The sequence below is a fragment of the Ochlerotatus camptorhynchus genome, unplaced genomic scaffold (assembly GCF_037179485.1).
Source record: "Ochlerotatus camptorhynchus isolate MF236.1 unplaced genomic scaffold, CSIRO-AGI_Acam_v1.1 ptg000185l, whole genome shotgun sequence".
Lineage (NCBI taxonomy): Eukaryota > Metazoa > Arthropoda > Insecta > Diptera > Culicidae > Ochlerotatus > Ochlerotatus camptorhynchus.
Genome location: NW_027040675.1, coordinates 2182369 through 2209627, shown reverse-complemented (window position 1 = coordinate 2209627; position 27259 = coordinate 2182369). Strand labels below are relative to the sequence as shown.

The window sequence follows — 27259 nt, the reverse complement described above, 5'->3', positions numbered from 1 at the left end:
CAAAAATCAACCTTAAAAAAAAAAAAAGAATGTGCAATTATATTATCAAAACTATTTGGATCAGCACAAAAACAACAGTGACCAAACGGGCATCATAGCCTAGGAACGTCTGTGTGTTGATTTAAAATAGAGGCTCATAGAAGCAAAATTTATCAATTAAAGGGGTCCAGTGTAGAGTTTAAGCAAGTGCTGCCACTGGATCACTACAAAAAAAAAAAAAAAAAAAAAAAATTGAAATTTCAATCTAGTCGGCTAGAGCATCTCTGGGATAAAAAGTTTGTCCCGGACCTTAACGGGTTAAGAGAATTTCAGATGTTTTTCCCAAGAATCTTTTAGGAGATTTTATAATGTATGCCAGGGCTAACACCAAGGTATTGCATAGAATAATTCTAAGGGAGTTTTTTCTAGAACTCGAAGTCTATTGTGTGAGTTCAGAGTAGAATTTTTAAGTAACTCTGTGGAACATTCCATGGCGATTGTGAAGATTCCAGGATTAATGAAAACTAACCAGTGAATCGAATGTTGAGGGTACAGTTCCAAAGGAATTCTGAGAAGAGTTTCAAGGGAATTTCGAGGATAATTCGAAGAATTTCTAGAACATTTTAAGGAAAGTGGCTTTCTGGAAGAGTTTAGAAGAGAACCCCAAGATATTATCCTGAGCAAAGTTTTAATACGTTTCTGAGGTGAATTTCATGGGAATTCTAAAGAGAATTCATGCGAATTTTAAATATAATTGTGAATAGGACCACCCTTGTGAATAAAAAGTGCACCACTTATGTGAAGCATCACGTATTAAATACGTGATGGTTTTAAAATAATGTACAAGTAGTTTGTAGGTTAAGCCGGCACCGGTGGTGTAGTGGTAAGCGTGACTGCTTTCTAACACCCCGAGGGTCTGGGTTCAATCCCAGCCGAGGTCGGTGGGATTTTTCTGAGGCATAAAAATCTCTGGTCACGTCTTCCTTTGGAAGGGAAGTAAAGCCGTTGGTCCCGCCCCATGTATGTGTGTTGAATGGGTGCGATATCCTACGCAGGTGTGGAAGCTGCCTTCCTGCACATTCGATTGCCGTCAATGCAGTGGCGTTGCTTGCCAGGGGCGGGGGGGGCGGTCCGCCCCGGGTGCCACCCTTAGAGGGGTGACACCCAAGAGAATAATTAATACCATATACCTGATCATATACATATCCGTAAAACAGCAGTTTCAAAAGGTTGCGGGTCAACTCATATAACAATTTTGAGTACATTTGGTGAAGAGTGTAATCAACTACAGTTTGCTACACCCCTACTAAACGGTGGACGAAGCAAAGACACAAGCAACCCAGGGGCCTGGCTGGCATCCATGGTTTTGATGCTATCATTTGCTCGTGTCTTACTGCTTACAACACGATTTTCCGTCCCTTTTCACCATGTATACGTCAGACGGGCCGTATTTTGCCCGTGATGTTGCCTACTGTCAAACGTATAGGATTGATATAGGGTTGCCAGCCCCCTGGCAGTACCCGAACGAAACATAACCCCACCCATGTTATGTACAACCGACACCGCATCACTATAGACAGTCAAGTTATAGACCGGCCAACGTGAGTTGACGTATCCAAACAAACCGTCAAATCGTATGGAAAATATTCGTTTTGGATACAACATGGCAGCATATTGACAGGTCTATAAATATCAATGACATTTATATAAGGTCTGGGCCAACAGGTAGCTTGGTGGTGTTAGAAGCAAAAATATTGTAAACATTGCTGAGCACTCAAGTGACGACGTCACTCTATTCAACATTCCATACTGCGAACAGATAGTATAGAGATTGCTGACGTTTATCGTACGCACACTACGTCACGTATACGTATACGCAAAAATGTTTTCATCGGGAAAAAAAAACTTCATAGCGAAAAATTTTCCCGATGAAAACAAATCACTGACACAATCATACTTTAGCAATCTCTATTTTGTCACTGCCAACAGCTGTTTCGTGTAAAAAGATAAACATTGCAATGAAATACGAACACCACTAAACATTTGCACATTTCACTAACATCAATAAGCCCTTTGGCCCAGACCTTGTATAAAGGACATTAGGGGTATTCACTAGGCGCATCGTAAACATATACACTAGCGTAAAAATACCAGTGTCCATTGGAGTGTAATGGAAGTTTACGCATTTACGAGGGTGTATACGTTTACGAGCCGCTTTGTGAATACCCCTATTGTATAACTATGACCGTCTATACGCATCACTCGCATCACCCGTGCAGGAACCGAAGTCGAACAGACCTTTTTGACGTTTAATAGTCTCTCTCTATCTAGCACACATGGACCCACGCATGGTTTATTTTCCCTTCCCCCACTAGTCCGTTTCCTTCTTGCTCGCACTTCTTCGATTCAGATGGTGCAGTAGTTTGCGCCGATTGAAGGTCTGAAAGCTCTATGCAAACACCGACGACGGCCGACTTCTCTTATGAGATCGTGTTTTGCCTTTGAGTTCGTTGTGAGAGTGGGAGAAAAAATCTTTGCGCAGGCAGAGGATAAGCAAGTTTGATTCCGTGCGGAAATATTGACGACAGTTCCGATGAAGCAGAGAAAAAGTGGGAGCCATTTTCATAAAAGATCAAACGTGAACAAGTAATAACAGCAATAATCCGGTAAGCTGAACAGAATAAAGTGGGATGTAAATTTATTTGGTTTTTCATGTGCCTGATCTTTTTTCCTCAAGGACACAATGCCGCGTGGAGAGCATAAAAACAAGCGATCGAGTGGTTTTCAACAACGCAAAGCAAAACGTGCTAAACTCGAAACAGAGAAAGCATTATCTGAATCGATATTGAGATTCATGAGCAAACCGGAATCAGCACCTTCAGCTACCCATTCGAGCGATGGTGCTCAGGAAGCTGATTCTGCAGCAGCATCACCAGCCTCGGTTTCAGGGACATTAGCAGCAGAAAACGAGGTTTGTGAAGGGACAGAGAAAAAAAATGAGAAACCAGACGGTTCTGATTCTGAGAGTGATGTAGAAAATAATGGCAATGAGAATCAAGCAGAACACTCTGTGGCTGATGATTCCAATTGCTTTTCTGATGTTTCCTATTGGAAATTACCTATGCCAGCTTACCTAAGAGTGAACATCATCAAGATGGGGAGTGCAACCTTCCAGAATAAGGATGGGCCATTTACTGTTTCATCCAGATCTGGGGAAGGCGTGAAATTAAGCAGCGCCAATTAACGAAAGAATGGTTCTATCTTGTGACGCCTGATGGTGACAGAGTCCTACGCACTTGGATGGTGTATTCACGTATAAGCCACAAACTGTTTTGTTTTTGCTGTAGGCTGTTTACTGTTCAAGCAACGGAAACAACCTCAAAATTTGTCACAGGTTTCGATAGCTGGTGGAAGCTTAACCCAAAAGTTCAATTCCATGAAAGATCCGAAGAGCACATTCGATGTCTGGAGAAGTGGAAAACGATGGCTACAAATCTCAAGTCTGGTTCAAATATCGATCAACATCTTATCGATCAGAGAGAGAAGGAATCTAAAAAATGGTATGATGTGCTACATCGCTTACTTGACATTACTTTGTTCCTGGCTAAGCAAAACATTGCTTTTCGGGGCCACAGGGAAGATGAGCTTTCCTCAAATAGGGGAAATTTTCTAGAGCTAGTAGAACTGATTTCTAGATATGACCCGGTTCTGAAGGAGCATTTGTTGCGGTTGAAGCATTGTGTCGATTTGCAAGTCCAGCCCCATGTTTCTTATCCCTCGCCGCAAACACAAAACGAGTTCATCGAGATGTTGGCAGGTCATGTTAAAGGGAGAATTCTCTCAGATATAAGATCATCGAAATATTATGGGATTATGTTCGATAGCACCCCAGATGCATCGCACGATGACCAAATGTCTGAAATTATCAGATATGTCAAGATTGAAGATGGGAAAGTCGAAGTAAAAGAATCATTTCTCGGTTTTTTTTATTCTGAAAGGGAAAAAAGCCGTTGATTTGAGCAACGATATCCTTCATCAACTTGAAGGTAATGGATTGGACTTTATGAAGTGTTGTTCACAAAGTTATGACAACGCTATAACGATGTCAGGTACACATGGAGGAGTTCAGGCCTTGCTGAAGAAACAAAACAAAAAAGCGGTGTTCAACGGATGTGTAGATCACTCGTTAAACTTATGCGGCCAACACGCTTTTGCTGTGAACCCACAGTGTGTTACATTTTTTGGAACTGTCGAAGCCGTTTACTCGTTTTTTGCTGTTTCAACTCATCGATGGGACGTGCTGCTGCATCACACAGGTGTGGCGGTAAAAAGATTATCGCAAACCCGCTGGAGTGCGCATTATGAAGCGGTAAAACCAATTTACGCAAACTACGCTGCCTGCGGTTTGTGACTTTACTTTTCTCTGTTATTTATACTTTTGGTGTGACGTCTTGCAAGAAGTTTATATTGCACAAAAGTACTTGCAAACGAAGGGATTGTCACTTGACAAGGTTTTGACTAAGCTAAAAGCACTCGAAATCTTTTTGACGGCTGAACGCAACAATCTTGTTGAAAACGCCATTGAGAAGGCTCTTTCCAAGTCAAAAGAGTATGGTATTGCTGTGGAGAGAAGAGTTCGTTTCAAGACAAGAAAGCCAGGTGGCCAACCGTCAAAACCCGGGCCTACGTTGGAAGAGGAAAACAGAACTGGTATGTTGGACTGCATCGATCGTTTTTATGATGAACTGCTGAAGCGATCAAAACCGGTGAAGGAGGTGGCGGACATTTTTGAAGCAATTCAAACTGAAAACTTGCTATCAGCGTCTGATTTAGAACAGAAAACTTCTGCTAATAAACTAACGACTTTCTACGACGAAGTGTCCGAAAGCGAACTGTTGTTGGAGATCCCAAGGTTTCGGAGACATCTGAAAGCAGCAGAAATAATTATGGATGATGCCAAACGATGGAGTGCACTGGATGTGCTACAGTTCATCGTCAAATGGGACTTCCAGGAAACACTTCCAAATCTCACGGTTGGTTTGAAGTTGTTTCTAACCGTGTGTATTTCCGTGGCGTCCTGTGAGCGAAGCTTTTCCAAGTTAAAGTTGATAAAAAGTTATTTACGAACAACTATGGCACAATCGCGCTTAACTGGGTTGGCTTTGTTGTCTATTGAATGCGAATACGCTAACTCCACTGATTTTGACGAAGTCATAAGACAATTTGCTGCAGTTCAGTCAAGACGTGTCAAGATTTGCTGATTTCTTGTTTTGTATTCAAATAAACGATGTTTTTGGCTTGGTAAACTAGATGTTTTATTTATGTTTTATTAAGGAAACAGTAATTTATGGTAAGTACTCATGTGCATATAAAACATGGGATGACACCCACAAAATCCGCCCCGGGTGTCACCAGGGTACGCTACGCCACTGCGTCAATGGATGACAATCGATGTCCGTCGGTGATTGGCACTAGATTGCGGAACAGAGACCGACGTTAAATAAAGGAAAGAAGAAGTAGTTTGTATGTATGTAGTTCTGAACAGTGGTCAATGGTCGCACTTCTAACTCACGAAAAAAATCCCAAAAAGTCCTAGAAAGTCAATTTTTTACTAAAAAAAAATATGTTTTCTAGATAACACCAGGATCTTGATGTTGCATGCATTATCAAATCATTTGGCACAACAACAAAATTCGAATACCGAAATTTTATGTACCAAGGGTTTTACTTGGGTGATTTATAGATTTTCAAATTTATCAAACTTTGCGCTATCGTTAAAGCATGTCTAATTAAGCCCGAGTTTTGCACAGGATCTTTTTTCGAGGCAATAAATATTTTGCACAGAATAGGTTTTAGAAACTCAAGAGTATATTTCAATTTGATAAAAAATGAAATTGCTGGCGAAAATAAGGAATGCTAATATTTCACCTCCCCTGAAATCAACATTTTCAAAATTATTGTCAGATTCAAACATGTTTTCATAGTGAACAATTTCGCTCTCCTTAGGGGCGAATATTATTCGTTTTTCTATTCGAAAATCTTCGAATAAGACCACTTTCATTGGGACCCTAATATCTTATTCTCATATGATTCGGAGGTGTCCCACCTGTTCCAAAGTCGATCAATCCAACAATTCTACTGGGCAAATAAAGAATCACAGAACAAGATTTGTCGGACTAACGATAAGCTTTCTATCTAAAAGTGCTTCTTTTAGCAACTTCTTCGCATTCCTACCACTTAAGGTTTCACTTCATCGCCTCTCTCTTTTCCCTCGTAAACAGCGTAACCTTAAACTTGCATCATCAATTATGCCTGGCTCAAAGTTATCGCAACGATTGACCTTTCGTTGGCCACGCGGACTTCCATAACGGTTTGCGCCCATTGCGACCGCTCTAAACCGGCTCCGGTCGATCGGAGGAGATATTCGATAGAACACGACTTCATGAATAACCATAGATTGAAACGGATATGATTCGATAACCAAATGCACAAGAAGAAGAAGAAGAAGAAGAAGAAGCGGCAGTAGCAGAAGTTCGTAACCGGTCGACTTCAGTGTGATTGTTGTTGTTGCTATTATACCACACATGTTACACTTGAATGGAAATCATTGCCCCTTTTTTCCTCGCGCATCGCCACCCTCTACTAACGAGGGCTTTGGCTTTCGCACACGCTCGCTACTTAGTAGAGGAAGCGAACTACGGCGAGGAGTTGCGCCCAGTAACACTATTCTTACGGTTGGTTAGTTCGCTCGCTTGGTCGGTCGCTATTGGCGGTTTTGTTTGTATTTTAACCAAGCACCTCCCCGGTGTCGTAGAGATAGGGTAGGGTAAGTTCGAAAAATGGACCGCAGGCAAAATTTGCCCCATCCCATTACTGTTCAAAACGGGGCCAACTACCCTACGATATACAGACCTACTACCATTTCCAGCATCGTGCACCTACTAAACTAAGCGTTTGCTCTTACGCGATGAGAGAGGGAGGCCTCTGGCAAACAATAGCGACTCCGTTTGCCGTATTATGCAATTCAGTTATGCTAATTTATGCAGTTATGTGAACCATATATCGAATGCCACTGACTGAGGACTGACGGAGGTAAGGCGTGCACACTTAGTTGTTGTTGCTGATTGGTTTCTCGGCGAAAATGGTGACCAAAAATTAGTCACTAGTTCATCCGGTTCGAAGATCGGTCCATGTGTCCACGTCCGTCGAATCGATCCAATTTTATCACGTGCCATTTCCGGGCAGTTTAAGAGCCATTTTGTGGCCTTGGTCAAGGATGGGTTGGCGCAAATTGCGTTCCCATAATAATCACCATCTCTCGTTCATGGCTAATCGATAGCTATCTGAAGCAGCGCGAACAAGAGCGAACGGGCGTTCGCCGAGCGTTGATGATAATGGCACATTATTGAAGATGATCTGAGAACAACGTCGTTTCCGTTGCTTCACCAAGTGCTGAGTGGGGAGTTTGTGTGTGAAGGGTTTTTCGTAGTAATTGCGACAAGGAAATATCGTCGTTGGGAAGTAAGATGACGCCGAGATGGTAGACGAAGATAGCAAAGATGCAGTCCATTAGAAAGCTTCCAGAACGTCTCGGGTGACCAATCTTGTCAAGTTAAGGGATCCGTAGACATCGAATTTCGATTTTCTAGCTAATCTGAAACAGTGGAAAAATTATAATCAATTGAGGGATGTACACACAAAACTAGAATGCGCGTCAAATTTGGGTACAATATATATGGATTTTCAATTAAATTGTGAATCAAAATGCTATGATGTTTTATGTTCGACGTATCGGGATTTGGAATTGACCTTCTGCATGTGATATTTTCTTTTATTGTTCTTCGTCCCGAATGTATAAAAAAAATATTCCACCGACTGATTCTTAAGCTAAGTTCCTAATTCTACTTTTAATCGAACAGCGCAAAAAGCTTTACGACCTGAAACTTAAACTAATGAAGATCTTAAGTCCTGGATCGAAACGTTGTAATCAGCAATTTTACTTGAAAACTAAAAAACCAAAGCAAAATTACTAATGCTTTCAGATCTTTAAAAGTCAAGCTCTTTAGAGGTCTAGATATTTCAGAAGTTTTCGATCTCTGAACTTATTGCAACTGCCCAAAGGGTCTCTGAACTTCAATAAAGTTCTTACAACTTCCCTTAATTTTTCTGAACTTTTAAAATATCCCGCTGCCCTGGTAATGCTCCCTTAATTTTCAAAAAGTTCTCGGAACTTCTCAAACGTATCAAAACTTTTCTTGGTATTCATAGATCTTCCCTCAAGACCCTGAAATATTTGGAACATTCCTGAAATTGTTGGAATTTTCCATAGTAATTAATGAACTATTCGTCGGTTTTTTTTGATTAATAAAACTGCTCTGATGTTGTCCGATCATCCTTCAAGTTCTCAGAACATCTCTGAAAATAATGAAAGTACATGAACATCTCAAATCTGTTCTGAAGTTCTGTGGACTTCCATGAAGATCTCAGAATTGTTCTGAAGTTTTTGGAAATATTGCAAAGTTTCTAGTTAAGTTAATTGAACTGCACTGAGGTTCTCGAAGATACGCGGAAGTTTGCACCGTTCTCATAATGCAATTCACCCAAAAAAAATCTGGAATTCTGTAAAGCTTTCAAAATATGAATAAAGTTTTCTACATTTCTCATCAGTTCTTAGGTAAACAACAAGCCAAATAAGTGGCCCTTCTACCTTAAGCGGGCCTCATCAGAACTACCAAACACTTATATAGTCTTTGCTCAGCTGCATATAGCCTTAAATGCGAAATAACGTGGGTTTTCTGGACTTCTCTGAAATTCCAAGAAATTCTTAAAATTTATCGTAATTTTCCTGAAATTTTACTGAATTTATCGAAACTAATCTCTGCTGATCTTTAAACATTCCCAACAGTCTGAAGATTGCAGAAGTTGTTGGAACTGCCCTTAAGATCTCTGAGCTTGTCTGAAGATCTCTAGATCTAGAAATATCTCCGAATTTTTCCTGAAAAGTTCCTACCCCGAGATATACTGGGAAATTTATCAAAAGTCACGTTTTCCGACTCCCGGGAATCTGTTATGGGTTTTCCGGGAAACAGCTTTTTTTTAAATTACACCACACCAACGATTCATTCAGCGAGATTAGGAAAAATCTTCCGGAGCAAACTGGAAGAAACTTCCCGAGGAAATCGAAAAAAGCCCGACAAAAGGAAGTTTTGTTCTGTTGGAAGAAAGTTCTGAAAATCGTCCGGCAGAAGACAAGAGATAATTCTTGGAGGAAGTCAGAGTAAACCTCCCGAGAAAGTTTGAAGAAATTTCCGTCGTAAATAACTTCTCAATGTATACGACAGGATATATGACAGGAGCACATACCGTGGTAGCGATAGCAATAGCTACAATTTCCAATCCTACGACTGGATGCCTTCCTTCAGATAACAAGTTGAGTGCGGTAAAATCGATAGAACTGTTTCAAACACATCGTCGGTACATAAGCGGGTCGTCGATCATCTCTTTTTGCCAGTGGTGGTGGAGGGTATACCCCTCACCATCCCTCTTCAACGGGGGAGTTTGGTAAAGAGAGATGATCAAACCGATTTGTGCCTTCCTAAAAAGTTGTCCTTGCTCGCTTTCTACTCTGTATATAGAATTTTCACACTGCCGTACTCGAACGAAACTATCAACTCTATACTTTCTTCTCCTCATCTATCGTATAAAAATTACCACTTTAGTCTGTTATTTGAGATTAGCATCTTCAACTATGTGAATCGTTGACTTCACGCAGAAGTAATACAAAACATATAGTCAAAGTTCTCAATGTAGTTTATAGAACTTTCCGGAAATATTCGGACGACAATTCCAAAGGAAGCCGGAAACACTTCTGGAGAGACTCGGAAGACAGTTCCAGTGGAAGTCGGAAGAATCTTCCGAGGAAACTGAAATTGAACTTCCGGTAGAAGTCGGTTACAACCTCCAGGGGAGACCAGAAGAAAATCGTCAGCAATTTTCAGTTAGTTGGAAAAATCCTTCGGAGAAAATCTTGTGAAACTTTCAGAAGAGAAGAGATAATTCTTGGAGGAAGTTGAATGAAATTTCCGTCGTAAATAACTTCCCAAGGAAGTTTAAACAACTTCCGGAAATAGTCAGAATACACTTCCAAAGGAGGCCAGAAACATTTCTGGAGAATCTCGGAAGACAGTTCCAGTGGAAGTCAGAATAATCTTCCGATGGAACTGAATTGAACTTCCAGTAGAACTCGGTTACAACTTCCTGGAAAGTCGGAAGACAATTCCAAGGGAGACCAGAAGAAACTCGTCAGAAATTTCCAGTCAGTTGAAAAAAAAAACCTTCGGAGAAATTCTGGTGAAACTTTCAGAAGAGAACAGATAGTTTTTGGAGGAAGTCGGAGTAAGCTTCCGGAGAAAATTGTAAGAAATTTCCGTCGAAAATAACTGCCCAGGGTAGTTTATAGAAACTTCCGAAAATAGTCGGATGCACTTCTAGAGGATGCCAGAAACACTTCTGGAGGAACTCGAAAGACATTTCCAGTAGATGTCGGAAGAATCTTCCGAAGACACTGAAATTGAGCTTCCGGTAGAAGTCGGTTACAACTTCCTGGGAAGTCTGAAGACAATTCCTAGGGAAGACCAGAAGAAACTTGGCTGATATTTCCAGTCAGTTGTAAAAAACCTTCGGCGAATATCTGGTGAAACTTTCAGAAGATATGAGATAATTCTTAATGGAAGTCGGAGTAAGCTTCCGAGGAAAGTTGAAAGAAATTTCCGTCGAAAATAACTTCCAAAGAATGTTTATACAAACTTCCGGAAATAGTCGGACGACAATTTTGGAGGAACTCAGAAAAATTGAAATTGGACTTCCGGTAAAAATCTGTTAAAACTTTCTGGGATATAAGAAGACAATGCCAGAGAAGGAAAAAAGAAACTCGTCAGAAACTTCCAGTCAGTTGGAAAAAAAAAACCTTCGGAGTAAATTTGGTAAAACTTTCAAAAGAGATAGTTCTTGGAGGAAGCCAAAGTTAGCTTCCAGAGAAAGTTGAATGAAATTTCTGTCGTAAATAACTTCCCAATAAAATGTCTAGAAACATTCGGAAATAGTCGGACGACACTTCCAGAGGAGTTCAGAAACACTTCTGGAGAAACTCGGAAGATAGTTTCGGTAGAAGTCGGATACGGTAAGTTGGAAGACAATTCCAGGGAAGGCCAGAGGAAACTCATCAAAAACTTCCAGTCTTATGTAAAAAAAAACTTTCGGAGAAAATTTGGTGAAACCGTCAGTGGAAGCCCAAAAAACAAAACCTGTGGGAGAGAAGTTCAAAAAACTTCAATGAGAAGATCAAAGCGGAAAAAAAACCTCCTGTCTTTCGGAAATAGTTGGACGACACTTCCAGAGGAAGCCGGAAACACTTCTGGAGAAACTCGGAAGACAGTTCCAGTGGAAGTCGGATTAATCTTCGGAGGAAACTGAAATCCGGTAGAAGTCGGTTACAACCTCCAGGGGAGACCAGAAGAAAATCGTCAGCAATTTCCAGTTAGTTGGAAAAATCCTTCGGAGAAAATCTTGTGAAACTTTCATAAGAAAAGAGATATTTCTTGGAGAAAGTTGAATGAAATTTCCGTCGTAAATAACTTCCCAAGGAAGTTTAAACAACTTCCGGAAATAGTCAGAATACACTTCCAAAGGAGGCCAGAAACACTTGTGGAGAAACTTGGAATACAGTTCCAGTAGAAGTAAGAAGAATCTTCCGAGGGAACTGAAATGAATTTCCGGTAGGACTCGGTTACAACTTCTTGGGAAGTCGGAAGACAATTCCTGGGGGAGACCAGAAGAAACTCGTCTGATATTTCCAGTCAGTTGTAAAAAACCTTCGGCGAATATCTAGTGAAACTTTCAGAAGAGAAGAGATAGTTTTTGGAGGAAGTCGGAGTAAATTTCCGGAGAAAGTTGTTAGAAATATCCGTCGTAAATAACTTCCCAAGGAAGTTTAAACAACTTCCGGAAATAGTCAGAATACACTTCCAAAGGAGCCCAGAAACATTTCTGGAGAATCTCGGAAGACAGTTCCAGTGGAAGTCAGAAGAATTTTCCGAGGGAACTGAATTGAACCCAGTAGAACTCGGTTACAACTTCCTGGAAAGTCGGAAGACAATTCCAAGGGAGGCCAGAAGAAACTCGTCAGGAATTTCCCGTCAGTTGGAAAAAACCTGGTGATGAAATTCTGGTGAAACTTTCAGAAGAGAAGAGATAGTTCTTGGAGGAAGTCGAAGTAAACTTCCGGAGAAAGTTGTAAGAAATTCCCTGATGAATGTGGGCGTCTTAGTGGAATACCTGTATAATGAGAGAGAGAAGGATTAGTATTTTCCATTTAATTCCACTACTTTATTTGCTTATCCTTGACAGATACGCGTATTTCGTCTACAATGTGCAGACTTCTTCAGTGTCTTGTACTAATAGTCGAGTATTAGTACAAGACACTGAAGAAGTCTGCACATTGTAGACGAAATACGCGTATCTGTCAAGGATAAGCAAATAAAGTAGTGGAATTAAATGGAAAATACTAATCCTTCTCTCTCTCAAGAAATTCCCGTCGTAAATAACTCCCCAAGATAGTTTATAGAAACTTCCGGAAATATTCGGATGCACTTCTGGAGGATGCCAGAAACACTTCTGGAGGAACTCGGAAGACATTTCCAGTAGAAGTCGGAAAAATCTTCCGAAGACGGAAGACAATTCATGGGAGGAGACCAGAAGAAACTCGTCAGAAATTTCCAGTCAGTTGAAAAAAAAAACCTTCGGAGAAAATCTGGTGAAACTTTCAGAAGAGATGAGATAATTCTTAGTGGAATTCGGAGTAAACTTCCGGGGAAAGTTGTAAGAAATTTCCGTCGAAAATAACTTCCAAAGAATGTTTATACAAACTTCCGGAAATAGTCGGACGACCATTTTGGAGGAACTCAGAAAAATTGAAATTGGACTTTTGGATAAAAATGAGTTACAACTTCCTGGGATATTGGAAGACAATTCCAAAAAAGGCCAAAATAAACTCGTCAGATACTTCCAGTCAGTTGAAAAAAAAACCTTCGGAGAAAATCTGGTAAAACTTTCAGAAGAGATAATTCTTGGAGGAAACTGGAGTAAACTTCCGGAGAAAGTTGAATGAAATTTCCGCCGTAAATAACTTCCCAATAAAATGTATAGAAACTTGCGGAAATAGTCGGACGACACTTCCAGAGTAGGTCAGAAACACTTCTGGAGGAACTCGAAGGACAGTTTCGGTAGCAGTGGGATACGGTAAGTTGGAAGACAATTCCAGAAGAAACTCATAAAAACTTTCAGTCTTTTGTAAAAAATATTCGGAGAAAATTTGGTGAGACCTTCAGTGGAAGCCCAAAAAACAAAACCTGTGGGAGAGAAGTTGAAAAAACTGAAATAAGACTACGAAAGCTGAAAAAAAAACCTCCTGTATTCAGCGGGAACAGCCGGACGAAACTTACGAGAGGAAGTCAACAGACAAGCTCTCACAGGCGATATCATAACGGGCAATGCCGGAAAAAGTTTGGCGGGGAAATCTAGAGCATTTTCCAAGGCTAGTTGGTAGCACGTAACTACCGGAATGTGGTTCGATAAGCTTTCTCTAAAGAGAGAGAGAGAGAAAAAAAGAGAGAGAGAGAGAAAGAAGGATTAGTAATTTCCATTTTATTCCCCTACCTTATTTGCTTATCCTTGACAGATACGCGCATTTCGTCTACAATGTGCAGACTTCTTCAGTGTCTTGTAGTCGAGTATTAGTACAAGACACTGAAGAAGTCTGCACATTGTAGACGAAATACGCGTATCTGTCAAGGTTAAGCAAATAAGGTAATGGAATTAAATGGAAATTACTAATCCTTCTCTCTCTCTCTCTCCTCTCTCTTTATTCAACATGAAGTTGTAAGAAGTTTCCGGGAAAAATATTTGTAAGAAACATTCGAGCGATGTCAGAGGAGACTTCCGAGAGATGTCGGAAAACACTTCTTGGGAAGCTGCGAAAGCCAATTTCAGGAGAAGCCAGAATTTTTCGTGGATCGTTCAACAGAAGATGAAAAGTGAACATTCTGATAAACCTAAAAATTTGGTCACTGGACAAACATATTTCCCGATTCCTGGAAAGCCTTGGGAAGAGCCATCAGCAGGTTCCCGATTCCTGGGTAACCTACAAAGACCGGCAAATGGAAACACTAATTCCTAGTATTTATTCGCCCCTTAGAAATTCTTGAAAGTTTCCTTCTGAAAGATGCCTGCTAGCAAGTTACCAGAACATCTCAGAATCTTCAGAACATCTTCTAGAAACTTGCCAGAATTTTCGCTAAAAAGTTCATGGAATCTCCCCTCGAAAGTTCCTGGAGCTTCATGTAGCATTTTTTCTGAGCTTTTCCATAGGAAGTTACATAAACTTAACTTCAATTAATAAGTTCCCAGATCTGAATCAATGAGAAAATGTCGAAAGGCAAAAGGTCGAAGGACAAAAGGTCGAAAAGAAAAAAAGGATAAATTGAACATAGAGCGATAAAAGGTCGAATTGAACTTAGAGAGACACGTCATTTGGACAAAAGGTTGGATTTAACATAGAGGAACAAAAGGTCGAATCGACAAAAAGTTGATGTGGACAGAAATAAAAAAATATCAACATCAAAATTGATAAAATGTTGTTTAGAAAATTTTCGCTCAGAGTTTAAAATATTTTTTTTTTAAATATGCAATTACTCCCAAGACCTCATGATTTAAAGATGGGATATATTCTAGAGAAAGACTCTTAATTTGCGCAGTTACTTAAAGAAGGAAAATATTTGAGACTTAGTATGATGATAGTGGTCTACGACTCATTGCAGCACAGAAACTAGTCCAATAGCTGTGGGCTCTCCTCCTTGAAATTGATCAAGCTTAACAACCTCTGATTGTCATCAGCAAATCACTGTCCAAAAACGAATGGATGGATTGATAGGTAATTCGCCTATTCGATTCCTTGGGACAGTTGGTCAGATAATGAGCCATCCAACAGGAAGATGCTCCAGTGAATGGAGAGGAAAATATCTTTGACTTAGGCACCCATTTTATCCTTCAACAATTTGACCACTTTATTCATTTCGATCTTTTGTTAAATTCGACCTTTTGTCCACTTCGACCTTTCGTCCATTCGACTTTTTGTCCATTTTGACCTTTTCGTCCATTCGACCTTTTGTTCCTCTAGGTTTAATTCGATCATTCGATCTTTTGAGCGTTCGCTCTTTTCTCCTTCGACCTTTTGTCCTACAACCCCGATATGAAATTTTAAGAAACATTCTTGAAATCCCATTGAAAGTTTCTAAAAATTTCTAGAACCATCATTTGACAGTGACATGACATGAAATAGCTTTCGAGTATTTCAGTTAGGCTACTCAAGCTTAAGCTCCAGCTAAGTCCATTTGGCCTTCCTTCCATTTCGATCATTTGGTCATTTGACCTTTGATCTCTTTAAAATCCAGTCCAAAGTTATATCACTTTTAGATGCTCAAAAAGTTCTAAGAATATAAGGCCGGAAAAGTAACATGCTGATTAAAGCAAGGAAATCATAACTCCTTCTTAACGATGGTAGTCGTATGGAGTACCCAGGACCACATCCGGCCATGTTCCAGATGCCCCCAGGGAAGAGACCAGTTTCTAAGTTGGACCAAGTCCCGTCTTACAACACCTCAAATCACATTCTATTTCGGTGACTCTCATTCATTTCGATAGACTTCGAAGATACATGCGAAGTACTTTTCAGCTAAATCCAACGGTCATAAGGTGCAAATTTAGGGAAATTAAAAGTCAGACCTAGAATATTAGAAGTAGTTTCCTGCGCCATGAAGTGAGGCACGCAAAGAGCAATACTGCCCTCTGCGAACAATTTAGCCCTCACATATCAAGAAAGATAATCCAGCATCAAATCTTCAATCCATTCACAACTTCCGCGTATTATGAACTGAAAAATCGATCAAACCCATTCTCCAAGATCCAACCCCACACCCAACGATCACAATCGTCGTAGTAATTACGCCACGGCGCAAACAATTCCCGGCTGTAATAATTACAACACAACGGCGACGACCGACGATATCGCGAATGGCCATTTATAGGCCTATTAGCGTCCCTTTGGCGAGTCGGCCGTTCGGTCGTTCACAGTTTTGCACAATTTGCAAATCTCCGTCTTCTCCACCAGGGAGACCCCTGGCCTCGACCCTTCTTTATCTGACTCATGATTGTCATCGTCCGAGGTGAGTCCGGGAGACGGAGTAGCGCGGGAGAGGGAAAGAGTCGTTAAATTGCAGCAAAGTATCTCTGCAATATTAATTAACCAAGCTCCTACCACCATTCGCTCGGTACTCTCTATTCCCTTTATTGCACTGATAAACTCAGGGTGGAAAGGGGCCACCGCTAGACTGGTTCACGGGCGATTTCGATTTAATCAACTTCGTCAAGGTGGGTTCTGACATTCTACGGTGGGATGGAGAATAAGTGTTTCCTGTGTAGGGTCGAATTAGATTTTTTTCTTAAATTAAAAAGATGAACCAGTCTAAGCCAGAACGATGCAGTCATCACAATTTTCCATCTACCAACCGACCTTTTGCCGGGTAAAGAGTCTGTTCGCCAGTTCTCTTCGTGTCAGTTCTTCCGTACTCATCTAATCAGCTCGATCGTGCCATAAAATTCAGCTCGGCACTTCATTTTCAAACGAGCCGAATCTCTCCACCCACCACCACCCTCTCGCCTCACCCATCGAGTATGGCGTGTAGCTATTGTAAAATGTAAATATTATCCAACTACGGTCCCGTCATTTTCCGATCTACCCTCTCGACTCTTCTCATCCAATCGAGTTGTAGGCTAATCCTCCTTGAAAACGAGATTTTTATTTCTGCTATTCAAATCGAACTCTGATCGATCCGCACCAACAGAAAGAAGGGTTGAAAGGTTTTGCTTTCATTCAATTTCATTACTCTGTGGAGGGCTCTTGTTCAGTTGGATAGCATCATCGTCATCATCATCGTCATCGCCTTCATTTGTGCGAGATCCTAGCTTATTTAATGGTTCGGTGTTTCTGTGTCTGCCGTGGGAAAAAAAGGCCGGCAAAATGGTCGCATTTTCCCAATGATGTTACCAACATTTTATTGGGAAAAGCTGCTTCGATTTTCGTAGTTGTTGGAGTTCTAAAATTGATAAGTTCCAGGCAAAATAGCGAAACCAAATTGAAATTTTGAATGTACTTTCTCCGATTTTTGCTAAAATGTGGCCTTTGTGGATCTTAATTTTTTCAAACGGCGTCTTTGAATTAAAAAAAAAAATTAGCTCACAAACGGTATTTCTGATCGAAATCATGTCTACGAAAAAGTCGTAAAAATAATGTTTTTTTTCTGAAAAAATATCCATTTTTTTTTTTAATTTTGAGTCAAAATTAGATGATTTCTTTTTTAAAACCTAAATATCTCAAAATGTCCTTGCCCGGTTTTGAAAATTTTATTTCAAGAAAAAGCTTATGAACACTTCAAAACTGACAAAAATCGTAAAATATGAACTTGTTATAAAAAATTTATAAACTTTTTTTCAGTGCGCTTTTGTGTTTATTTTTTCACAGAAAACTATTTAAAATGTCACAAATATCATCAACAACATCAGAATTGCCGTTTTCGTGCTATTTTTTTTAATTTCTTAAACGTCATTTTGAACTTTTAGCTAGGTCCAAAATGGCCGAATTTAAGCAAAAATGTGAATCATTGTCCATAACAAACGATTAGGCAAAATTTCATACAAATCGAAGAAAGCCAATTCAGGTTCCTACAACTTTGCCTCAGGCGTTATTTCGATTAGATGAACCGTTTTCGTGCTATGATTTATTGAAAAATATCAAATACGGAATTTTGAAAAATTAGGCGAGAGTCAAAACTTGCGAAGTTTCATGGAATTCTGAGAGGTAAAATCTAAAATTTGATTACTTTTTCTTTATTTGGCCTGGAACTGCTCAGTTGTTCCATTAGGCATCCACTGAAGTTGGTCGATAAAATATAATAAATCTAGTTCTGTGAGACTTTCTTGTATAATATTCGCATGATTAATTGATGTAAAAAAAGATTCCAACGTAATTCCATTGGAAACTCTCATCCGATGCTTAATTCTCCATGGTTTCGCCGCAATCGGGCAGATTTTTTCGACTTTACACATAAAGCACTTGTTCTTCAGTCCAGCGTAGAATATATATTTCCTGCTTAGGTTGACTGTTTACCGACTGTTGTAGTTGTTCTTGTTTTCAATTGTATTTCGAAATATACTAATAACGTTTTCTGTTTTCTCCATTTCAGGTGCGCAAACATGGGCTGAACTTCGATACTTCAAATCGTTCGGTAACTGTTTTATAGAAAACTTTATCCTATGTTTGGTTTCAAATTTTACACCGGGAATCATATTTCACTCCGTACCCTCCTTGCCTAATTATTTCAAATATCGGACAAGTGATTTTGAAATTGCGCTTATTTGTGGAAACCAGTAGATCCAACAGTCAAACTGAGTTTATTTGAACTGCAATGCTTGTGACATGAAAAAATGGGTCTACATTCTTTTAAGATTTAAAAAAATGCAGTCTTCGTTGAGTTCCATTCACAATTAAAAAAAAAAAGCCCTAATTTGTATACGGAATGACCAACCGTTTCTCAATTTTTTGCGTTTTTTTTTATTTAAAACTAGCTGAGTGTGCCCGGTCTTGCTCGGGATTCAATATTAGCTTGAGCTTATGCGCCGATTTAAAAAAAAGCATGCTATATTGTACGTAGCCCCCCCCCCTATTATCTAAGGGGCTACCCCCTATGATTATCTCCTTATACCCCCACACTCGCCCCCACATGCCTAATTTGGTTCCATTTGCTTGATTAGTTCTCGAGTTATGCAGAAATTTCTGTTTCATTTGTATGGGAGCCCCCCCCCCCCTTACAGAAGGGGGAGGGGTCTCGAACCATCATAAGAACCTTCCACGGCCCCAAAAACCCCTGTATACAAATTTTCACGCCAATCGGTTCAGTAGTTTCCGAGTCTATAAGGGTCAGACAGACAGACAGACAGACAGAAATTCATTTTTATATATATAGAAGAAGATTAAAAAAACAAAGTGCGCAGTTTAAAGTCACTTTGGTTTAGGATGCACTGAGTCATTTCAGCAAGGTCTGAAACTCACTTCTGAAAGTACTGGGCCACTTCGGAGAGGTTTGAAATCAGTTAGGAAAGTTCTGACTGAGAATCGCTTCAGGGAGGTTCTGAATTACTTCGGAAAGTCCTGAATCACTTCAAAAAGTCCGGAATCACTTCGGAGAAGCTTGGAATCGTTTTCGAAAGTGCTGAATTACGTCAGAAACGTTTGGAATAACTTAGAGATTTGTTGAACCACTTCAAAAAGGTGCTAAGTCACTTCGGTAAAAGCTGAGTCACTTCCGAATAATTAGAACTCACTTTGAAAAGAGCTGAGCTCCATCAGCAAGGTTTGAAGTCACTTTGGGATGTACTAAGTCATTTCAACAAGGTTCAGAATCACTTCGCAACATTTGGAATTACTTCGAAAATGCTAAAAATCACATTGAATCACATCAAAAACGGTTGAAGTCCTTTCGGAATGTACTGAATAGTTTCAGGCAGGTTCGGAGTCATCTCGGTAAGTGCTGAATCTCTTCAGAGAGGTTTGAAGTCGCTTCGGAAAGCGCTGAATTACTTCTGAAAGCACTGGGTCACTTCGGAGAAGTTTGAAATCAGTTAGGAAGGTTCTGACTCACTTCAGAAGGATTCGGAATAACTTCGGAAAGTGCAGAATCGCTTCAGGGAGGTTCGTAAAGTCTTCAGACTTCAGAAAGTCCTGAATCACTTTGAAGAAGCTTGGAATCGCTTCAGAAAGTGCTGAATTGCTTCAGACAGGTTTGGAATCGCTTCGGCATTTGTTGAGTCACTTCAAAAAGGTTCAAAGGCACTTCGGTAAAAGCTGAGTCACTTCAGAAAAGTTGGAACTCACTTTGAAAAGATCTGAGCCTCATCAGCAAAGTTAGAAGTCACTTTGGGACGTACTCTCTTCAGAGATGTTTGAAGTCGATTCGGAAAGCGCTGAAACACTTTCGAAAGTACTGGGTCATTTTGGAGAAGTTTGAAATCAGTTAGGAAGGATCTGACTCACTTCAGCAAGGTTCGGAAACGCTTCGGAAGATTTCGAATTACCTCGAAAAAGCTAGAAATAACTTTGAGACACATTAAAAAAGGTTTGGAGTCCTTTTGGAATATACTGAATAGTTTCAGGAAGACTCTGAGTAGTCTCAGAAAATGCTGAATCTCTTCAGAAAGGTTTGAAGTCACTTCGGAAAGTGCTGAATCACTTCTGAAAGTACGGAGTCACTTCGGATCAGTTAGGAAGCTTCTGAGTCACTTCACAGGGGTTCGGAATCAGTTCAGAAAGTGAGAAGTCGCTTCAGGGAGGCTTGGAATCACTTCAGAAAATCCTGAATCACTTTGTAGAAGCTTGGAATCACTTCAGAAAGTGCTGAATTACTTCAGACAGGTTTGGAATCGCTTCGGCATTTGTTCAGCCACTTCAAAAAGGTTCGAAGTCACTTCGGTAAAAGCTAAGTCACTTCAGAAAAGTTAGAACTCTCTTTGAAAAGAGCTGAGCCCCATCAGGAAAGTTTGAAGTCACTTTGGGGTGTACTGAGTCATTTAAGAAAGGTTCGGAATAACTTCAGAAGATTTGGAATTACTTCGAAAAATCTGGAATTCATTTCGAGGCACATCAAAAAGGTTTGGAGTCCTTTCGGAATGTGCTGAATAGTTTCAGGCAGGTTCTGAGTCGTCTTGGAAAGTGCTAAATCTCTTCAGAGAGGTTAGAAGTTGCTTCGGAAAGCGCTGAATCACTTCGGAGAAGTTTGAAATCAGTTAGAAAGGTTTTGAGTCACTTCAGAAGGGTTCGGAATCACTTCGGAAAGTGCGGAGTCGTTTCATGGAAGTTTTGAAATCACTTCAGAAAGTCCTGAACAACTTCATATAGTCCTGAATAACTTCAGAAAGTCCTGAATAACTTCAAAAAGTCCTCAATAACTTCAAAAAGTCCCCAATAACTTCAAAAAGTCCTGCATCACTTCGGAGAAGCTTGAAATCACTTCAGAAAGTGCTGAATTATATCAGAAACGGTTAGAATCTCTTCTGGATGTGTTGAATCACTTCAAAGAGTTTCGAAGGCACTTCAGTAAAAGCTGAGTCACTTCAGAAAAGTTAGAACTCACTTTGAAAAGAGCTGAGCCCCATCATCAACGTTTGAAGTCACTTTGGGATGTACTGAGTCATTTCAGCAAGGTTCGGAACCACTCGGACGATTTGGAAATACTTCGGAAAAGCTAGAAATAACTTTCAAATGTACTGAGTCACATCAGGAAGGTTTGGAGTTCTCTCGTTTCAGGCAGGTTCGGAGTCGTCTGTGCTGAATCACTTCAGAGAGGTGCGAAGTCGCTTCGGAAATTGCTGAATCATTTCTGACTGTACTAACTCATTGCGGAGAAGTTTGGAATCAGTTTCAAAAGTGCTGAGTCACTCCGGAAGGTGCGAAGTCGCTTGAAAGAGGTTTGGAGCCACTGTGGAAAGTATTGAATCAGTTCAGAACGTACTGAATCATTTCCGAAAAGGTTGGAATTAATTTGAGCACTTTGATTTATTCAAGAAAGTGCTTATATACTTCAGAAAGGTTTGACATCACTTCGGGATTTGTTGAGTTGCTTCAAAGAGGTTCGTATTGACTTCGAAAAAAGCTAACTCACTTCAAAAAAATTATAACTCACTTTGAAAAGTACTGAGATTCTGAGTCATTTCGGAAAGTACTGAATCATTCCAGAAAGTTCTAAATCATTTCCGGGAAGCTTGTAATCAATTCAGCTAGTGCTGAATTATTTCAGAGAGGTTTGGAATCCCTTCGAGACTTTTTGAATTACTTCAAAGGGTTTCGTAGTCACTTCTAAAAAAGCTTCAGAAAAGTTATAACTCACTTTTAAATGAGCTGAGTCACATCAGCCATGTTTGGAGTCACTTTGGGATGCACTGATTCTCTTTAGAATGGTTCGGAATCGCTTTGAAAGATTTTGAATAATTTAGATACACCTAGAAAACACTTTGAAAGGTACTGAGTCACATCAGGAAGGTTTGGAGTTGTTTCGGAATGTGCTGAATAGTATCGCTTTGGAAGTACTGAGTTACTTCGGAGAAGTCCTGAATCAGTTTGGAAGGTTCTAAGTCTCTTCAGAAGGGTTCGGAATCACTTCGGAAAGTGCTGAGTAGGTTCAGGGAAGTTCGGAGCTACTTTGGAAAGTACTGAATAACTGCGGAGAAGTTTGAAATCACTTAAGGAAGTGCTGAATTACTTCCGAAAGGTTTGGAATCACTTCGAGATGTGTTGAGTCGCTTTGGAAAAGTTGAATCACTTCGGAAGGTGTTGAAATCACTTTGCATGGTGCTGAGTTGTGTCATGAAGGTTCGGAGTTGCTTCGGGATTTGCTGAGTCACTTCAGAGAAATTCGTAATCACTTCGGAACGTGGTGAATCATTTCCGAATGTTTGAAATAATTTTGAAACGTTTGAAATCACTTCCGCAATTATGAAAATCACTTTGAAAGGTGCTGAAACACGTCTGCAAGGTTTGGGGTTACTTTGGAAAATGTTGAATCACTTTAGAACACACAGGAACACAACAGAAAAGTTTGGAGTCACTTTGGGATGTACTAAATCGTTTTAGAAAGGTTCGGGTCGCTTCGGAAAGTGCTGAATCACTTCAGAATGTACTGAGTTACTTCGGAGATTTGGAGGCGAACCAGCCTAAGGCTGAAAGCCTCCTAAATAAAGCTAAATTAATTAATTACTTCGGAGATTTTTGAAGTCAGTTTTGAAGATGCTGAGCCACTTCAGAATGATTCGAAATAACTCCGAAAAGTCAGAGTGGTTCGGAGTCACTTCGGCAAGTACTGAATCGCTTCAGGGCAGTTTGGAATCAGTTTGGAAGATGCTTGGCCACTTCAGAAGAGTTCGGAATGACTTCGAAAAGCGGTGAGTCGCATCAGAAAGGATCGGAGCAACTTTCAGAACGTACTGAATCAGTTCAAAATGTACTGAATCGCTTCAGAGAAGTCTGCAATCACTTCAGAAATGTTTGAAATCACGTCGGGATGTGTTGAGTTACTTCAAAGGTGTTCGTAGTCACTTTGGAAAAATTTCATTCACTTCAGAAGGGTTTAGAATCACTTGGAGAGTACTGAGTTGCCTCACGAAGGTTGGAATCGCTTCGGGATGTGCTGAATTACTTCAGGCAGGTTCGGAAACATTTCGAACAGTGCTGAATCAGTTCGGAAGATTGGCAATCACTTCGGAAAAGCTTGAAATCACTTTGAAAGGTACTGAGTCACATCAGGAAGGTTTGGAGTCACTTCGGAAAGAGCTGAATCGTTTCTAAAAAGTTCGGAGTCACTTTGGAAAGTGCTGAATCACTTCCGAGAAGTTTTTAATCCGTTTGGAAGATGCTGAGTCACTTCAGAAAGGACCGCAATATTTTCTAAATGTGCTGAATCGCTTTATAGAGGTTTGGAGTCATTTAGGAAAGTACTAAATCAGTTCAGAAAGTATTGAATCGTTTCGGAGATGTCAGTTCAGAAAAAGTTGGAGCCACTTCGGAATGTAATGATTTTTTTAGAGGTTCGGAATTACTTCAGAAGGTGCTGAATCATTTGAAAAGGTTCGGATTCGGAATCACAAACAACTTACGATTTTTGTTGTTGTTGCAATGCAGGGAATCGATTTGGAGCTGTCTTGGCTTGCCAATATTTCTTTAAATATTTAGATCGGGATAACCACAGGGCCATGCTGCAAGAGTTAACTAGTAAGTTTTTCTTCTGACGTGGTTCGAGACGACCCTAAGGGAATCCTAAAAACTGTGATGATGGCTCCAGAAGCCCACCAGGACTAGCTTCAATCGATAAGGATCGGGACGACCCAAGAGATACATAACTTTTGTTGATAAAATCCCGCACATCACCTTCTCCGAGTCCGCGGAGCTTTTCCTCTTTAACAGTTTGATTCAAAATTTTGAAATAGACAGCGGTAGTTTGTGTGGAGAATAGATGCTAGAATTTGGTTAACTGATAGGGGACATGGTCTCACAGTAAGATGATCCGGAACGCGCTTTTTGGATCAATACCAACTAAAACGAATCGAATCGACCGTCCAAGGACTACAGGGGGAGGTATATCCATTTGAAGATGCGTTTAGGGAACGCTGATTAATAGGAATTTTCGTCTGTTGAGATTAATTTCAAACGAATCGGATCGGGACGACCAACGACAAAAAAATAATAGGTTTCGGTAATTTCCGTAAGATTGTTGCTGATCATATTCGTTATGAAGCTAAGGTAGCTCTCTGAGCTCTACCTTTCCATCAGGTCCAGCATTTTTGGATTGGGACACCCGATTCACTTGAATTGACGAGTACCAGTCATCAACGATTGGACTAGCTTTTCATCAGGGTAGGTAGATACGTCCAACTGATTAAATGGCGGTTCTTAGTAGTCACCTCCATATCCTAATTCCACCATATATTCATCAGGGTCAATTTACTTGATGCATTTTCGAAAAATTCAAAACAGTTTTTTTTCGGCGCATCGTTTTCAAATTACAAAAAGCTTTTTGCAATCTTGAGTGGTCGTCCCGATCCAATCCAATTGCTTCCCATTGACCTTATCATCGCACTGCCTTTCTACAGCATTTCTTTTCCATGCAGTCTTCCCGATCCACCTCGATTGATGGCAATTCCAGCAGTCAATTCAAACCATTTTTAAGAAGATTTTTTTGAAAACGGATAAGTGAAGGGACGACGAATCGTTTTCAAAAAATCTTGGTAAAAATTGTTCGGATTTGCTGCTGGAACTAGCCTCAGTTGAAGTGTATCGAGAAGACTGCAGGGAAAGGAAATACTGTAGAAAGACAGTGTGATGATAAGGTCAATCGAAAGGAATTGGATTGGATCGGGACGACCTCGTAGATGTTAATCAGGACGGGATGCAGGATTTTTTGAAGATAGATTGGGATGGCTCTAAGGACTACTGACTGATCGGTACGAGCACCGATAAATTCAACATTAGCAGGATGCAATTTGGGACGCCCGCTGATACTAGCTTCAATCACAGCACAATCGCCACCGGCTATTACCTTTCAACTATCGACTAAAAAACTTTCACTATCGACCATAATGGTCCCCGTTTTGGCTAGTGAAACAGTCTGACTAAGTCTGACCTGAACAGCCAGGGGTCTCACGTGTCGTCATTTTTCTGATACCGGACTCGCTCTCGTTCCTCTTTCTCCTTCTCCTCTTTCAATGCGATGACAAAACGAAAAGTTTTGGAATTGCACCATTTAGCAATCAGCCACCGACACCGTCGATGAATGGAACTTTTCACAAGCAAATCCAGCACGACCTGTCCTGACACATGAGTAATGTCAGCTTTTTAACTTTGCTGAAACAGACATTTTTTCCGGTTTTGACATAAACCGTCTTTAAGATTACTCGACATTAAATTTACTTGAATGTTTCAAACTTTTCACGGATCGATCTCGGAAAATTTCACAGTCAAGACACGAACCATATCTCTCCGTTTTCCCGTTTGATGAATGGCTTTCAACCCTGCAGCAACTATCGACGGCTTTCGCCGCCACCATTAGCAACGGGTCTTGGCGCTGTTAATTCCGTCGGAAGATGGATTGCCCCGGCAACACGAGACCAGATTGCGAATGTCCCTTTGCCGAACCTTCTTCCCGGCAAAAATATGATACCCAATCATAGGAAAAGAAAAGAAAATACAGGACCGAGACAAACATCCGGAAAGCTTTCAGTTGTTGAAACCGATGGTTGTTTTCCAGCTCAGACAGACGGTCGTCGTCGTCTTCATTGTCCCGCGATAGGAGGCCCAAAAAGCAAACCGACATAGATCGATTCATTTCGGGGAGGGGAACGGACAAATTTCTATCCAACTGATGAGTGTGGGTTATGGGCAACCGACCACCGCAGCCAATCTATTTTGCTTGGACCAAGATTTATGGGCAATTTCTTTTATGAACTTCACGAATGGATGGAGGGAGGCTTCTGGTGGGGGTTGACTTCGGTTGACCGTGGAAGTGGAATGTACCCATTGGTTGATTGGATGAATTGTGCCAAACCTTGAGGCTGAAATAGTCAGCCAGGCATCAGAAACGCCGCGAACAGACTTTATTGGGGGACTTATAATTTGAACTCCGACATAATTATGTTTGGGGATTGCCAAGAGTATACAATCCACTTTCACCAACTTGTATGCAGTTAAAGTTTAGTTTTGAAAGTTCAACAGAATTTTTCCAAAAGTTTGACTGAATTCCTACTTGCAGTGGGACTCCGACAAATAATGTTTTCTGATATTTCGGTGGAATTTATTTGGGATATCTGCACTTGTAGATTTCCCAGTCAAAATAAAACTGTTATGGTATATCGTCCGTAATTTCATCGAAATCTAATTTGGATCTGGTATAATATCTTTTTTGCAAATCCAACCAAACCATACTTTGAATTTTGAAGTTGACACTTCCTTAACATCTCAAAAATTGTATACTTTAAATGTAAAGACATAATGCTTCTGAAATTTATCGAAGTTTCGTCTACGATTATAACAAGTTTTCAATCAGTGCTTGACTTTCAAATTAAACTCCGACAAAATTCTGGTTCGGGACTACCAATTAAAATGTTTCATAATTATTTCTTGACTTCTAGTTTCAGTCAACTCCGACAATAATTTGAGATGTAACTTATTTTGAAAGTTTTACCCGGTTTCACAAAATGTATGAGACAATTCATATTTGAAGTGGAACTCCGACAGGTAGTTTATTTTTCCAAAGGTATCCACAGAATTTATTTTTGTGATACCTACATAGTAGATTATATCGTCCGTCAGAAGCTAGTTTGAGTCTGCTCTAGGACCAATTCCAAAAAAGTCATATTTCTTCGGTAAATCTATGCCCTATTGTGTTGAACTTATTTCTCTTCAGACAGTTTTAAATGCGAAAAAAATGCCCATCTACAATTCAGACAGAAATCAATTTCAGTGTCCACTTTAGCAGAAACTCCGGAAAATTTTGTTATCATTGATAGAATCACAGAAACTCGAGTTAACACTCCGAACCCGATGGTTCCGGTAAATCAATTGACACCGAAT

At 40.2% G+C, this 27259-nt stretch overlaps 1 protein-coding gene across 3 annotated transcripts in view; it reads left to right on the top strand.

Moving 5' to 3' along the window:
• LOC135702189 (ubiquitin-like protein 3) overlaps positions 1-27259 on the top strand; it is a 355984-nt gene that overhangs the window by 169823 nt on the left and 158902 nt on the right. For 2 of the 3 annotated variants that reach the window (XM_065223216.1, XM_065223217.1), the window contains one exon: positions 18333-18374. The exons of the other annotated variant lie outside the window; for it this stretch is intronic. In XM_065223216.1, coding sequence (XP_065079288.1) covers positions 18333-18374 — 42 coding nt within the window. The remainder of the gene's footprint in view (positions 1-18332; positions 18375-27259) is intronic. 3 annotated transcript variants of the gene reach the window in all.